This window comes from Marmota marmota, unplaced genomic scaffold (genome assembly GCF_001458135.2).
Source record: "Marmota marmota marmota unplaced genomic scaffold, marMar, whole genome shotgun sequence".
In the NCBI taxonomy this organism is placed as follows: Eukaryota; Metazoa; Chordata; class Mammalia; order Rodentia; family Sciuridae; genus Marmota; species Marmota marmota.
The window spans coordinates 13951438-13968713 of record NW_025999900.1 but is presented as its reverse complement, the minus strand read 5'-3'; the positions used below and the strand labels follow the sequence as shown (position 1 = coordinate 13968713).

General features: G+C 30.8%; 1 protein-coding gene across 1 annotated transcript in view; it reads right to left on the bottom strand.

Annotated features, from left to right (window-relative positions):
• Positions 1 to 743: 743 nt before the first annotated feature.
• The window catches only part of Mdga2 (MAM domain containing glycosylphosphatidylinositol anchor 2), a 260412-nt gene continuing 243879 nt past the window's right edge, over positions 744 to 17276 (bottom strand). Inside the window, exons 11-14 of the mRNA XM_048798622.1 lie at positions 15685 to 15815; positions 5269 to 5374; positions 2165 to 2696; positions 744 to 1920 (exon numbers count right to left, since the gene is read on the bottom strand). Coding sequence (XP_048654579.1) covers positions 2608 to 2696; positions 5269 to 5374; positions 15685 to 15815 — 326 coding nt within the window. The 3' untranslated portion in view covers positions 744 to 1920; positions 2165 to 2607. The remainder of the gene's footprint in view (positions 1921 to 2164; positions 2697 to 5268; positions 5375 to 15684; positions 15816 to 17276) is intronic.

The following is a 17276-nucleotide window of genomic DNA, read 5'->3' as shown; positions in this document are numbered from 1 at the left end:
TTAAATCTTTTTGTTTTTTCTTTTTGGCAAAGTTTCACTCAAATCAAATTAAGGATAATTAAAAAAAAAAAAATAAGTTAAGCCTCTGTTTAGATCTAAAACATCTTTATTGATATTATTGGCAATGTGAGTGCAGGAAAAAAGGGTGACAAATAATCTAATAGGGGTTAGAGAGAAGAAGTGTTTAGTTGCTATAAAATGGAAGTCAGAGTGAAGGTAGATTTTTCGAATATTAACCTAAATGCCCCAAATATTGTTTACTTGAATTTCTTTGGTTTGACAAAATATAAAATGAAACAAAACAAAAAATAGGTGACATGGAATTTTTGAAAAAATTTCAATATGCCTAATTCATTCAAATAAGTTATAAAACTCATTTGCTCTTCTGTTTAAAGGCCTTGGTTAAAATGAAAGGATTTGGTTTAGGTCAGTATAATCACTACCTACATAAATATTCTGATAGGCCCCCTTCTGAATGATGACAAAATACATTAATTTCCAAGTTCACATTTGTTTCATATTTTATCTATAATGGTTTAAAACAACTTTTTTTCTTTTCCATGTATTACAAATATAGGAGAGTGCTGAGGGCTTTCCTATTAAAATTTCTCCCTGCAGACATTAAGGTGTGTGCAGCACTGAGAATTTATCCCGTGGTAACATAACCTGTAAACTGTAAAACTAATCTCATTTTAGTGATCAGGGAACATTGCTCAACAAACACACATACCGCTCATCAGACCTTACCTGGAAAGAGGCTTTATTGAACATAGCTGTAAAATTATATTTTAAGTTGAATTACTGAATTTGCACAAACATTTCTACAGATTGTTTTTTTAAAAAATCAAGCTTTGTCATTTTTCCACTACATTTTGTTGTGCTTTTTATATTGATATTTGCAAATGTTATAATTTAATACTTATATCCCAATTATTTGCATAATCAGTTTTTTTTTTAATCCTGGGGTGTTGAAAGAACATATAATAATAATATTCTTCTTTAGACAAAAGTGTTTTTAAATGAAGTTAAAAGCTGAGATAATTTAAGGAAAAAGATCTTCAAATTTTCGTAACCAACAGGTTTAAGTGAAATTTACAATGCATTGGAAAACTGGCTGGTTCAAGGTATGATTTGTCCTCAGGTAGCTCAAAATCATTTTTACAGGTTTTTGTTTTTTTGTAAAAGTGTTTTTTTAATCTTGGTAAAATAATAAAATAATATTTCACAATTTGCACAGAGTCTGACTAAAGGGCAGAGGCATATTACCCTCAGTGTTTACAATAAAGCCAGATTTTTCAGGCCCAGTTCCGCTGTAGAGTTTGTATGCACTGCAATCACAAACATTTTCTTGTTCCCTCTAAAGCTAGGGCCAATTTCATTTCAAATGGAGGTTAGAGTAAAAAAAAAAAAAAAAAAAATCTCTTTTGTATTGTACCACCTTCTGCGCTAAGTATTATCTGAACAACCTTTTGCTCTGGTTGACCCATTTAATAACCTGGAAGAAAACCGTGTTGCTCCCATGTCTGGTCTCAATGGAAGTTATTCTCTAATGGACAATAAGCCGAAAGGCCATGGCTGTCTAGGAGGTTAAACAACACATATCTTGTCTGCATGGGCTTACGCAGCAGCTTCGGTCCTTTCTTCTTCAGAAGCGGCTTTGTGGTCTTGCCTGTAATTTGCACATTTAGGCTCTGTAGTTTGTTTACAAAATAGTTTTACACAAACCACTCTTAGCAGTGCAAGCTTCTGAGTTGAAAATTATTCAGGCTTGTTTCATTGAAGGCACTTGGTTTCCATGGCAATTTATAAAAGATGGTGGTTTGGTTTCTTCATTGGAACAGATGACGTAGTTGGGGTGTTCAAGTGGCCGCAAGCAAACTCCGATAAGCCTGTGTAATATGTAAGCCCAGGTTTACCGTCCTGGATAGTAGTGCATGCAAAAAGAGACAGCATACAGTTATCTAGCTTAGCCATGGGAGGGAAAAAATAATAGTAATTAAAGTGGGTGGGGATAAGGTGGGAAGGAATATGAATGCTTTAAATAATTCTGAGTTCGGGTTATTTTCAAGGAAGGGTAACAGCCAAAGGTAAAAGGGCCTACATTTATTTAATTCTATACGTAAAACCTTCTTGAAAGGAAAATAAATGCCAGCTCTTCACGTACCCTGTTTACAGTGAGGTTTTTGTTGGCAGGCCATTAGGTTTCCATGGTAACAAGCAAACTATTCATTTGAAACAAAACCAGCCATGACTTTGTGCTTTGAGGAGGATTTCTATAGCGCTTTTTTTCTTTCTTTTCTTTTTCTTTTCTTTTTTTTCCCAGAGTTCAACCAGATGATGCTGTAATCTTTTTAGCCACAAAAGCACCTGAAGGTCTCTTTTCTACTCAGGTCAAGATTATCATTTATATGTAGTTTGGAATAAGTTATACTTCCATGATGTCTTTTTATCCCCAGTGCTTAAAAAATTTGTTTTTATTATTTTATTTTTGAGTCAGTAGTCAGTGGAGGAATCTTTGGTAGTTTGTTTTTTTCAGTGTCCATTTACAAAGACTCTTTCTTCATGCCAGTGCCTGGTGAATCTTTTATAGCCTCTGCCAGGATAAGGTCACCTTCGAGGACTCAAGATAGAGATGAGGACGATAATCGGAAAAAGCCATATATGAACTAAAATCCCAACAGCACCATCAACGGAATCTAGAGATAAGGAAAATAAATGCCAAAAATAAAAAATAATAATAATAAAAAAATAAAGAAGTATAAGCATTCTATATAATGTTAATACAACTTTGGCGAGCTAGCAAAAACAAATTTGATATAGGGAAAAATTTTGGAAAATAGTTTTGTCTATCGATTTTAGTTTTAAGGTAAACAAAAAAGGAATAAACTTGATCAAATAAATAAAAATATTTGCAGATTTTAAATTGATATTCTATAAAAACTTTTCAGAACAATTTCACACAGGTTTATGGTTGAGCACCACCTCACAATTTTGCTAGTCCTATGAAAGCAATCACATGGAGAAAATTCTCAGAAATCCTAAAAAGACATTTTGTGTTTTGATTCTTTTTTTTTTTTCCCCTCCAAGTTTCTGGAAGGATTTAAGCCTGAAAACTGAGAGAAAAACTGCTCTTCTTGCCAAGTTGGAAGGAATGGGTTATGGTTAGAGAAATTTCACTACTATAACAGTGCATTGCTTATATTTATATCATTGTTTAACTATCTATCAATTATGTAAATAAATTTCTCTCTAGCTTAACTTTTTGAAGTATTCTGAAGTCCACTGGAACTAAATAATTCCTTCCACCAATCTGCCTTGAGTTTATCCCTCTACTTGATACTTCAGTTAAAGCTTGCTGTCCTTGTGATGCTTCTTAGAATGCATACCTGACCCAAGCGGGCAAATAGTAGACTTGATAATATATTAGTCTGCCTAAGTTTACAAAATAGTTTTTGCCTAAGAGAGAGCTAGGTTTGGAATGCAGAGACTTATAATCTTAGTTCTTGGTGCTATGGGCCATCCCACCTTTTATTGCCTGGGAAGGATTAGGAAGAGGATTTTGAACTTCATGCTGTTCTGTATTTATGAATTTAAAATTCATCAAACAATCAAAGTTCACTTATCAAACTGCACTTAATAAGTGATAGTTAAATAGTGACAAATGTAACAGAATACTTTCCCATTCCAAATAGAATATTTGGGTTCATTTGGGATACTTTTCCCCTGACTTACAGAAGCAAAGTAAAAATACACAGCATATTCATATTTAACCTATTTAAAATAGACACACCAATTTTCTAGTTCGAGAGAAGAAAACTGATTATAAAAATGTTCTATTGTGTAATAATGAAGTCTCAGTGTGATGCCATAGTCATTTCTGCTATCTACTCTAGAGAGTAAATTATGTTCTTTTGTTTTCCTCTTTTGGAAAGTTCAGTTCAATTTATTGATTTGAATTTATAATTTTCAATGATTAAAAAATAGGAAAATGTAAAACTTTTTAATAAAGTGGTAACTACCTTGGGTTAATATAATCTTACTGCCACTGATTCAAGCTGTAGAATTCAAAATAAATCACATTGTCTGAGGAAAATGAATTTTTTTGTGTGCATTAGACAAACCTGGTTTATTTGGTGCAGTTGCTTTTCTAAAGCAAAATTATCCAGATCCATGGAAAAGTCTTTACTGAATGTGTATTTTAAATGCTAAGTGCAATAACAAGAAACTATGAGCAAAATGGCTTATTGTTACAAGTAATCTTAGTTTTTGTCCTTTTTCAGTGCTGAAGAATAGAGGCAATTCAGTTCATCTGAGCAACAATGGGTAGTTGTACAAATTTGACTTTCAGCATCTAGACTGACATAATTTCTCACTAAATATACAAACTAACAAAGACTCTGATTTGCTCTACACTTGTACAATATGGATTTTATGTTTTTATATATGCTAAATTATTGATGAATTATTTGTTGTAAATTTAATTTGATTGCTCTTTCTTTATATGACCATAAAATTAAATATTGCAGGTGTGCCTAAGAATTGGACTTTTAATAGGAATAATTTTACATTTACATCTTAAATATATAACAAGGGTTTGAGGATCTTAAGAAGCAGTTCACATAATTCTAATGCTTTTTGCATTATTTTTCACTTTTATATATCCTTCTTCTATTAAGAAGTGGACCTGTAGTAAAAAATTAAATTTGAACATATCACTAAACCATAATATTCAAACCCATGTAAATACCAGAGACCAAATTACTAAATAAGATTTTGGGCAGAGAGGAGAGCAATTATACCTGAAAAGAGGGGGCTACTCCATTACTAAACACATATAATAAAGTTTTTTGTTTTTGTTTTTGTTTTCCAATACTGAATCCATTAAAATGGTTGGTAAAACTTAGATATAGGGAATATATTTTTAAACTATTTGAGGATAAAAACAAATGTAATTATGTAAAGTGGTACTAAGTATATAGATTTCCAAAATAACTTAATAAAATTATAAAAAATGCCTCTAAAATAAATAGTATAAATTTAAATAGATTAAATTTCATTTCATAGTAAAAATGTAATTTATGTAATTTAAATCAAAATTATTTTTATTTTATATTAAAATTTAATTTAAAATATCTTCTAGTCTTTAACACTTAAATATAAGAAATTTGTAAATAAATAAAATTTTGTCTATTACAATTAGATTACACTAATTTAATTGTTATAGCATTTCAGCATTAAATCAAAAGAATCCGAAGAGAAGACACTTACTCTTAGTTGTTAGATCTTGTTTTGCACATTCTCCTTCTGCAATTGATACATCATCAATGGCAATATCACCTTCTATCCCAGGGCCTCGAATACCTTCAAAAATGAGCTACAAATATGAAAGAAACAAACCTAAATGTGGAGTTTTGATTGGCAAATGATTTTCTATTCAGAAATTGAGGAGAAAAATGTAAATTTGTCAATAGTCAATAATATAATATAATACATACAAAATATATAATTCAATAATGCCATAAAAGTAACTACTTAAAATTCTATTTTAATTTTCAGTGGTAAGAAAAAAAAAAGTATCAGAGCAATCTTTTTCTGAAATAGATTCCTTCTGGTTTCCTCTAAAGATATCTTACAGCACTAGTTTTCCAGAAATATTTTAAGGAATAAGTCAGTTCTGAATTCTTTATAATACTGTTATGCTTATTAAGGCCTAGAGTTGAGGTTTACCGCTTCTGAAAGAGTTTGCTCTTTTGCAAGTAGATTGAATAGGCTCCTCATGTTCCTTATATTTACTTATGATTTACCTGTATTATTTCACTTTTTATATTCTAATTTTTAAAACCTGAAGATATTTGAGTCTATTTATGTAGAATGTTTAATGGCAAACATTTGAATTTCCATTGTCTACAATAGAGATGGTCATTGAAGCTTAATGATTAAAAAAAAAAAGTATTGAAGAATGAATCAGACTGTCTTTATTAGTAAATTCTGGAGAGGATGACAATATATACACAGTTCAAATTTTTAATATTCCTTTTTTAAAGATACCAGATCTTCTGGAATTTTCTCTATAACCTCCAAATTACTCCTTGCTTCCAGCAAACTTTTTAATTCTTTTGATAATAAAAGGTAACCTTCCACTGAGTAGCTTATATTCCCAGAGAGATTTAAAAATAAAATATTTACTTTATCATCACAATAAGTTTTATTTTATGTAGGTATTTTAAATGATTGAGTGGCATGTAGTGTAGATTTCTGCATGCAAGTCAAGTTTTAATTCTGGAGTAAAGTAACAGAATGTTTTAGCATGGAAATTTCGGTAAAGGAAAAGTCTTCTTAATTATCCAAAATTTTAATTTTAATAGATAGTAGTGGGAAGTGGATGAAGAAAGGGAATACTGCTTGTAGAGTATGATTCAGAACTTGCAGTGTAGTCATGGGAAAGACAAAGGGATTACATTCAGATGGAGTCTAATAGGGGTAATTAAAATGTTGTGATTTTGTAACCATTTAAATTTACCCATGTGAAGCCAAAGTCAGAATCTTCTCATCTTGGGAAGGATGCCAGAGAAACAGACCTGGAAGTACATGTATTTCCCTTAGCTATATAAAGGTGAATAGTTTGATAAAATTATCTAGTTTTTCTTACGGTACATAATTATTTTCATCAGTAGGTTCTTGTTATCTGCAGTCAGGAGTCAATATAATAGAATGGGATTATATTTTAAAATCAAAATTAATGTGTATATATTATCAAAATCATTCCTGAAGTTTTCACAGTCACTTTCCTTGGGAATCCATATGTTAACTAGAACAATACTACTACTTGCTCAAAGCACTTAAAACTTGTGTTGTGACGGCCTTTAATGTTTCATCACCTTGTTTTTCTATTAATTTTTTTTTTCTTCTCTTCCTCCTACCTCCCTTTGTACTTTGATCAAATGACAAGGTTGGATCTAAGTTTGTGCTGAAGGTCTAAGTCCTGAAACAGAGAAGGCTGAAAAACAGCTACTTTTGTGGTTGGATTGACAGGGAATGCTGGGAGCAGATGGTGGTGAACATCAGGAAGTAGATGGTCTGATGCAAGGTAATGTATGGGCTGCTGCCTGCTGGCAGTGTGTTGACTACCCATGTGCAGTTTACAGATCAACAGAAGATGAGCTTTCCTGTGTCCAGAGGGCTGCCTATACCTAGGACACTCCCTTATGTGAACAGTTTAGCCCTTAGTGACACTGAATAAAGCTGGACAGTAATAAAAGTTTGACCGATTTGCAAAGCCATTATATGTGTTTACTTTTACAAGCATTGATAGTGCATTTTGACATTGTGTGGAAACAGATCCAGGAATTGGTAGTTACTTACTAGTATGATAAAAATACTTTATGATAATTTAAACTCTTGGAAGATTCATAATTCACCTTTTTAACATTTATTTATAATGTTGTGATGATAGGGAATCCAATTCGACAGGCCAGAAAAGTACTGTAATCTTCCTCAGAGAAAGGTCCTGCACAGTGTGATTCTTTCTTTTAATTTGCATGGAAGTTTTGCTTTTGAAAAGATATAGATTCTTTTAAAATTGATTCAGTCTCACAAGAAATATTTATTGCGTTTTCATTTATATTCTAAATTTTGACTATAATTTTATTTTGAATTATTATAATTAAATTCTATATTTATTCCAATATATTTATAAATGGCTTCTCAACTAAGATCTAAGTATAATTCTTTCTTTACATTGTGAGGTAGATTAAAGAATAAAATTTGGTATTAAATTGAAAAAATGTTCCTTAACTGAACTTTTAAGGCTTTATTTAAAAAAAATCTTGATTGATAACTTCTTGTCAAAAATAAAGATTAACAGTTCATTAAAATATGATGTATTTCAACATGGAAGATGTGATCTACATATACTGAAAAAATGTGAATTGTATTTGCTTTGAGAAAAGAGGCTCTCTTGTTTAAAATTTTAAATTACATTGTATGTTTATGAAGTTTCATCATGATTCTGACTTCATCTCAAGTTTTATCATGATTACAGGGCTAAAACTATGTTCCGTTTTTCTTTGTACTTTTGAAAGGCATTGGGTTTAATTGACTTGAAGAAGGAATTAATAGCAGCTGGATACCCAGGGAGAAAATGTTGAAATTTAGTTTTTTTAAAGAGGAGGAAATTATGCAAAATCTGTGTTCTTCCCACACAACCACATTAATATTGTTTAAAGTGGTTTCTCTTAACAGAAGTAACAAGTTTAAAATGTAAACTTTAAAAGTTTAAAGTGTGTGCATGCAGTTCAGCAAACTTAATATTCAAGAAATACATCATAATAAGAAAAATTAACTCTTGCTAGGTAAATTCAAGTGGGGATTAAACAATCTTGTGGACTTTTACAGTGAAATTTACCACACAAAACCATTTCAATTAATCAACTGACAGTTTCATACAAACATAATTCATGAAAGTATATAAGTATAGATATCAATATATAGATATGAGTAGATGATGCTCTCAAAGCTGTGTTCAAATATAATTTCTCAGCAAGAGGAGAAGAGCTACATACAACACTAATGAAAGTAGGTGAGAGAATCCCAGAATATAAGGTTCTTGTGATGATCTGATATAATGTTCTTGGTGTCTTCTGCAAATATTCACAACATATTTTCTTACTGACAAGAGATAAATTGTTTTTTTTTATTTATTTTTTTTTATTGTTGGTTGTTCAAAACATTACATAGTTCTTGATATATCATCTTTCACACTTTGCTTCAAGTGGGTTATGAACTCCCATTTTTAGCCCATATACAGATTGCAGAATCACATCAATTACACATCCATTGATTTACATATTGCCATACTAGTGACTGTCATGTTCTGCTACCTTTCCTATCCTCTACTATCCCCCCTCCCCTCCCCTCCCCACCCCTCTTCTCTCTCTACCCCCTCTACTGACCTTCATGTCTCCCCCTTGTATTATTTTTCCCTTTCCCCTCATTTCCTCTTGTATGTTCTTTTGTATTGTTCTTGATCATTATTGCTGAGCCAAGTGTAAAAGTTGAAAAATGTAGTTTGAGGAGTGACTGTGCTTATCCCTTTGAAAAACATCAGAATATAAATAAATTTGAAAATACAGCTATCAGCATTAATGATGTTACCTCTATTTTAATATTGGTTTAGCAAATAACTGAGTTATTCTGAACCATTATAAAAGAGTTTTGGGGCAGCACAACAGACCAGGTGCATAGCTTGGTTAATCTTCCATGGGGAGACTGCCTCAAATATTAATAATGAGTATAACTTCACAAGACTGCCAGTTCAGTTTGCTGGACAAATGTCAATTGGTTGTCAAAGTTCTAATCTGAAATAATACACAAGCTTTTGAATCCTGTTGAAGACTTAAGAAATAGCTCACATTGTGAACTGCAATTGAAAACTGTTTTCAATGGTTAAACCAAAGCCATCATAATGTCTATACATAATTGCCCTGGAAGTTGGCTTAGGAGTTCAGATATCTAACTACATGAGCATGGAATGTCTCCTAATGATTACAGTGTTTTTGACATTATTAGTATTATTATTAGTTAGTACATAAAGCCATGATGATATAATGAGAATGCTTATCATTTCTTTACCAGTCCCTATTTATTGTTAATTATTTGTATCTGAATTGTCTTAAAACCAATTTATTTAAAAGAGATATAAGAATAGTCAATCTCCAAGAATCCCTTTCAACTAAATGGAGAAAAAATGCTATTTTCCGTGCTGTATGGTGTAAATTTTAAGTAACATTGTAAGATTAACACTGTTAACCTTATTTAGTTTTATTTTTTGGAAATTTTTGCTGTAATCCTTCCAAATAGGGCAAAAATTATTTTTTATCACAAGCACTGAAATGATAAACTAATTCTAAGGGGAAAAAAGCCCCCTGAAGATATTTCAGTAGAATAAAACTTCTATTTGTCTTACATAATAATTTATTTTCAGTTAAGCAATCTAGTTGGCCATACTCAAAGTACTGCAAGTATTTGTTTTTTTAAATGGTTTATGGATCAAACTAATTTAAAGGCATACAATTTCAAACAAAGGAAACATATAAGTATTAGTGAAACAGAGGCTCAAAGTCATAGGCCATTTAAAATTCCAAAATGTAAGAGATGTACCTTGATAGTTTGTAAATGATTTTTTGAATTAAAAATATGTTTTCTGAAATAACAAAAACCAAAAACAAAAAAACAAAATTAAAACAAAAAATATGGCATAGGATGAGTAGTGTATTTTGTTTTCTTGCATAATCAAGGTTTATGAAATTTTAAAAGCCCTTAGTCAATGGACACAAATATATGTTGAGAAATAAGAGAACATAGAGGACAAAATTAAAAAAAAATAAAATTTTACTTGCCCTTACTTCCCTTTGTAATTTAAATAGCTTAAAATGCAATTATTTGAAATCTTTACTTTTTAATTGAATTCCACCCAAAATAGAGTAACTAAAATCGGATATATCTTTCAAACTGAAACACCAAATAACTAGACAGTATATGAAACAACAGTGTTTAGACACTGGACATGAGATAATGAAAAGCAATGATCCTTGAGAAGTGGAAATCAAACTATGTGAGTTCATAATTGCTGTTTAGAGACCATGATGCAAGTAGATATAACCAAGGTGAAAATGGTAGCAAATCTGACTTGAGAAGATAGAGCTGAGAACCCAGAAGACAAGGCAGCTGGAGTATATCCAGGAAACAAAATATCAGAAATAAAGCATTAGAGAGAGACAGAAACACATACAGAGAGTCCCCCTCTAGTTTCACTTAAATTTGGAAATTTAGACTTAAAACAATTAGACTGTTTGTAAGTAACTTAACCACATTCCTCCAAAGCTCTAGAATATTTAGAGAAATGAACAAATATCCCATACCCATCATTGTAAAATTTATAATGTCTGGCACCCAAATTACCATATTTGCAAAAATCAAGAAAATAATAACCCATAAAGAAAAGAAAAATCAATAAACTGAAACCAACTAAAAATTGATATAGATATTAGTATTAGCAGATAGTGACTAAAATAGTTACAATGACTGGATTTCATGTGCTCAAAACATTAACTAAATACATAAAGATGTTCTGTAAAAAGACTCAAATTGAATTTATAGAGGTGAGAGGCCAAACGGTTGAGATGAAGAAAACATTGAATAGGATTAAAGATAGATATCATAAAAGAAATGATTACTGAATATAAAAACAGTAGAAACTACCCAAATTAAAACCAAATAGAAAAACTGGAAGAAAAAGTCCATGAGTTGTTTAACATCTTTAAGTGGCTTTATGTAGCTATAATTGGAGGCTTGGAGAGGGGGAGCAAAAATATGTGAATAAATATTAACTAGAAAATCCTCAGCTGTTATGAAAATGATAAGCCCATAGATCCAGAAATTCAATGACCCCAAAGCAAATAAAAGATTAAAAATAAACCAAAACATATATGTGATAATTGGATTTCTCAAAACTAGTGATAAAAATAAAATCTTAAAAGCAACCACAAAGAAAACTCACACAACATACAGAAGAATAAATGCAAGCATATCCACAGATATATACCTGAAAACAATACCAACAAGAAAGTAGAATATTTTTGAAATTCTGAAAGGAAAGTACGAAGGTTATACTCAGAGGAAATATTTTTTTAAAATGCAGTTTAAATAGATTTTTTAAAAAGGTGAAAAGAATTCATCTTTCACAAACTTGTACTTCAAGATATGCTAAGGAATGTCCTTTAGGCAAAACAAAATTGATACCAAATGAAAATAAATTTTTCATTTCTAAAAACTATCAACAGGTACAAAAAGCCCCAGAAATGGTAATCATGCTGAGAACCAACTATGGAAGGCCACTCTGAGTTCAAGGTTGGAATGAGAAGGGCTGAGTGCAGCAGAGAAGAGCTTTCCAAAGTTTGGACCATTATGAATAAAATTTTTATACATTTGAACATTCTTGAATATCTCCTTCTTATACATGTCTTTTTGTAATTGAGTACACAAAAACCTGTGGCTACAGAAAACACATTGCCATTTGTAGTGAAGTGTAGAACTTTCTGCTCTGAATTTATAGTGACCAGTATAAATTAAAAAATGCTTCCTGGTAACAAAAAGTTAACTTTTTAAATCAGCAATTCTGGAAACAGGCCAGTATGGAATAAGATGGGCCAAATCACAAATAAAAGCAACTCCCTTGTATAAGTCTGCAACATCGAACTTGAATGTAGCATTTTGCCTCTTTTATTTCTTTCCCCTATAGAAACCCTCTCATTATTTATATTCCAGAACATTTACTTCTGGATTCTTCCTCTTGCATTTTGAATAATGAACCTGGTTCACTTGCAAAAACAATATAAAATAATATAAACACAATTGGAACTCTTTCTAATGTGAAAAAAATGATAGAAAAAAACTATTTGAGTAAATGCAATAGTTTTATATTCACCTATAGGTAATGGTATTAATTCTGCACAGTGAAACCATTTTAATTAATATGTTGATTTTTCCAGTTTCCTTACAACTTTATCCAAATTTCACAAGACTGGACACTGTATCCACTTATAAAATATTTCTTATGTTTATGACTTAGATGAAACCATTCTAAGTTTACCAGTTACATTCTAAGGAACAGTCCCATTAGACTAAATCTGCTTTTCAAATTGAGTTCCATCATCTTCTTTAAATTTCATGGATGTCTGAATCTTTTTCCAATTAACTCTAAAACATACCATTTGGTGGGATGCTGTTTCAGTTCATCTTAATGATTAATGATTAGTTAGTGCTATATATGGTTCTATCCTTTAGTCACTTTTTTCATGTGTATACTTTTCCTTGTTAATATCAACCATTCGTATATCTTTGTTAGCATATATAATCTTAAGACTTACAAATATGTATTTCCCTAAACTTCAGATAAACATAAACTACAATATCCCTTGCCTGTTTAAAAAATAATATTCCACCAATTTTAGAAAATGTCTAATATAGAAGTAAACATATTCATCCTTGAATCCTCTCTCTCTCTCTCTCTCTCTCTCTCTCTCTCTCTCTCTTTCCTAAAGGTAATGTGTTCCTGAATGTGATGGTACACACTTGTAATTCCAGCTACTTAGAAGACTGAGGCAGAAGGATCACAGGTTAAGGCCAGTCTGGGCAATTTAGTGAGTCCTGTCTCAGAATAAAAATGCATCCCTGGGTTCATTTCCCAGTAACAAGATACAAATAAAAATAAATAATAGTGATAATAATAATAACAAGCATTAACATTGTTCAAGACTCCCTAGTTTGAAAATTGTTATTCATGCATTTCTACATTTCCACCTCCAAAATTTCAAACAAAAATGCTCTGTTAGGTTTACATACAAGTATATCTTGAAATTCATCCTCTTGTCTGTACCAATTCTTTATTTTATCCCTTCAACCTATTTTATTTGTACATTACAAAGATGTCCTGGTTTGCCAGCCCCTTTTCCCTCTTTGAATCAATGAAGGAAATTGCCCTGACTGGCCTTGAATCTATGATCCTCATGCATCAGTCTCTTAAGAGGCTGGGATTATAGACACAAGCCATCATACTAAGCACCACATTACCTTAAAACAACAAGCTGAGTCATGTATTATGTCATCTCCTGAGTAAAATCTTTCATGACTCCTCATGGCCTAATCTCCTTTGGTTCCTTACCCTCATCACTCACCATTCCATGACTACTTTTTATGTACTGATTCCAGACAAACATTATTGTTTCTCTCTGGCAGGTTCTGTAGTATGACCCTGACTTGATCTGTACTTTGCTGAGTGAACTCCTTTCTCTGCTTTGCAATTCTTCTCAGTTCAGGTTTCACCTCATACAATAAGATGTTCTTGTTTCTCCTCCCTGTTCTTGTTGTTAGGTATATCTCTATTACTGCAGTTATTACAACATATGACTTATGTATTTAGATGTGTATTTCCACCAATCTAGATAAACAATCAATTTTTTATCCTGATGCCTAAAAATGTACCTGTAGAAACCCCAAAAGTATTTTTGAATTCTTGTCTATGGGAGTAGATGATTTTCCTCTAGGTACCCCATGGATGTTCATTAAAGTAATAGAAATGTCAATACAAGATTATCCTGAAGGCAATATTAATATAACTATTCTCTTAAGTCCTTGTTTTATCTGTATTTGATTTAATAATTTTGCCTTGAGGAGGCAGTCATATAGGAAGCAAAATTATATATAGAAGAACATCTATCAACTCTTTATAAAGAAAGTCTCTTCGATTCTTACATATATATAAACAGTTTAATATTAAGGATACCTTTATTAGTAATGCTTTGGGGTTCAGTCTTCCCATTTGAATTTAGTTTAATGATATATTGACACAGAGTCAATTTTCACAACTATGTTGTCCTACATAGAAATAAATAATTCTGCTATTTTCCCATAGTCAGATGATCTGAGTTGCTTTTATGTAGTAGGTAATTAGCTAGTCTTACTTTCTTATTCTTTACCACTGTAAAGGAATGTATGCCTTTTTATCATCCTAGTTACATTTAGTAGTTAACCTCTAAAGCAATTAGGATTTTTACAGATTATATTACAAGAAAGGATGTGCTACTAATTAAAAATTAGCATAATTGAAGTAGTCTCTGATTTTCTATACTCTTACCACATAAGCAATGAAATGCACCTAATGAATCACTAATAGTAAAAAAACATTCAATGCTATAAATATATGCAAATCAGTATAAATATGTTGTCATAAAATGCATTTTGATCTTTTCAAAATAAGGAATAGTACTATAGATTGTATTTAATGAATTCATAGATATTAAAGATATTTCATTACCTTTTAAAGATATGAAAATATTTGGATATTTTTAATAAATAAATATTTGGGTATTATATATGTATATATGCATATATAAAGATGAATATGTATATATGTTATATAGTTATTAGAATCACTAAAGTTGTGTCATTAACTTATCGAAAGAGTTTTATGCTATATTGTTTCTAGCTATGATGGCCACTATTATAGTCAGTGAAACTTCTATGATTTATTTTTATTTTTATTTTGTTTTTGTTTTTGTTTTTTTGTGGTACTGGGATTGAACCCAGGGCCTCATACCTGATAGGCAAGTGCTCTGTTATCATTACTCTTTTATAATCAACCTAAGCCTTACTTCCTTTCTTTATGAAAAACAAGGATGATAAAAGTGAAAAATTAATGAAAGGGCATTATCTCAAAGAGATGCATTTTGTTAAAAGTCTATAAAATTCCATCAAGTAAAATTCAAACAGATTAATTGAGAATTGATTACCACATTCCATTATTATGAAAACCAGTACTGTTTTTCTTCACTGTATGAAATATACACATGTGATTTTATAGAAATATATAACATTTTGTTCAGGAAAATCACTTAAATTTTTACAGGTTATTATTCAAACATATTACTTAGTATGTGCTAATTAATAAGGGAAATGGACATTTCTTTTTCTAAGAGAGGTTTTAGGACTAAAGAGAAACTAATCCATGTAATTTGTGTGATACTCAAATCACAGAATTTCTGAATACTTTACTATTTGCTTAAAATATACCTTTGATGTTACACTCAAACACAGCAATTTATGATCAGAAATTACTTCTTTTCTTACCTGAAATGAAGTAATTGGATATATATTGACATGAGCCTCATTCCATCGTTGTCCTTTATTCCCACTGGAAGACCATAATGGATTCTCTATTGTTGTCTGCCCTTTCAATCGTAGATACACATTTAAAACACCTAAGAATAAAACCATGAAATTTTATTTTGTATATTTTTGGTTTTGTTTCAAATTTGCTTCTCCTTGACAAACACTTCCAACTTTTTTTGTTATTAAAAATTAGCAGAACGTTATAGTGTTTTATTTTTCATTTCCTAACTTGCTCTTCATGATATGATCCAAAGGCAACTGTGTCCTAATTTCTAGAATCTGTGAATTCGCAGGAATTAATAAGTATTTTCAGATGGAGAGAACTTTCTAGATTTATCCAAGTGGGTTCAAAATGCAATCACACATCTTTATGAATCAGAAGTAGATTTAATACATGAAAGAAGGTGGCCATAGTAGAGAAGATGTTAGCTGCTTTTGAAGATAGAGGAAAGTTCCACAAGTCAATAACAGGCAGCCTCTAGAAGCTATAAGAAGTAAGGAAATGGATTTTCCCCCAGAATTTTCAGAATGAACTAGTCTACTGACATCTTGATTTTGTCCTGCCATATTATGTATTTTGGATTTCTGTTCTCCATAATTATAAAAAAATAAATTTGTACTGCTTTAAGCCACAACATTTGTGATTATTTATTGTTTGTTACAGCAGCCATAGGAAACAAATATAGCATATAATCATGTACTGACTAGCTCATAGTTTAACCCTAATTGTTTTGTCTTATGTTATCATTTAGTGTAGTGTTTCAGATTAATTTCATCTAAGTCTCAGTGTTCTTCTAAAAGAGTTATTTGAACATATAATTAAGATCATTTTTATTTCATCATTTGATACAGCTCTTTCAATAGTTTTGTATGATGTAAATAGAAATGATAGTAAGGATGATAATAATATTAACACAATAATATATGTTAGACACTGCAGATAAAGAATTAATCTTCTCACTCCTATAAAGTATTTGGAACTATTATCCCCACATTATAGATTAGAAAATTTAAAGGAGTTAAGTAATTTAATCTATGTTATACAGCAAGAAAATAGTAAAGTCAGGATTTGAAATCAGAGTTTGAGTTTTATATCATAATCACTATGAAAGCAATATTTCAATAGATAAAAATTTAAAAGTTAACTTTACTGAGATGGTAAGTTATATTAGATTTCATAATATTAAATTAAAATTGTATTAAAGGAATAAATTTTACTTGGTAACAGACAATTATTCTTTAATTATAAGGCTGATTCATTTAGCTAATATTGAATGAAGGAATGATTGTATATTTATCCATACAACTTTATAGGTCTTTTTTTTTTGTATTTTATACATTTTCTTTTTGCATTTTCAGGTTCTGTTTTAAAAATCTATCATTTTCTATCTTTTTCCCCTTTGATGTGAGACATAACCCAGATTTTTCTTCCACAGTGCTGGCTTTATTTTTCCATGGTGTGGATTCTGTTCTTTTGTTTCTAAAACCTTTACCCTGGTCCTTTAGTTCTTAGGATGTTGCACTCTCTCCTGACCTCACTGAGCTCTTCT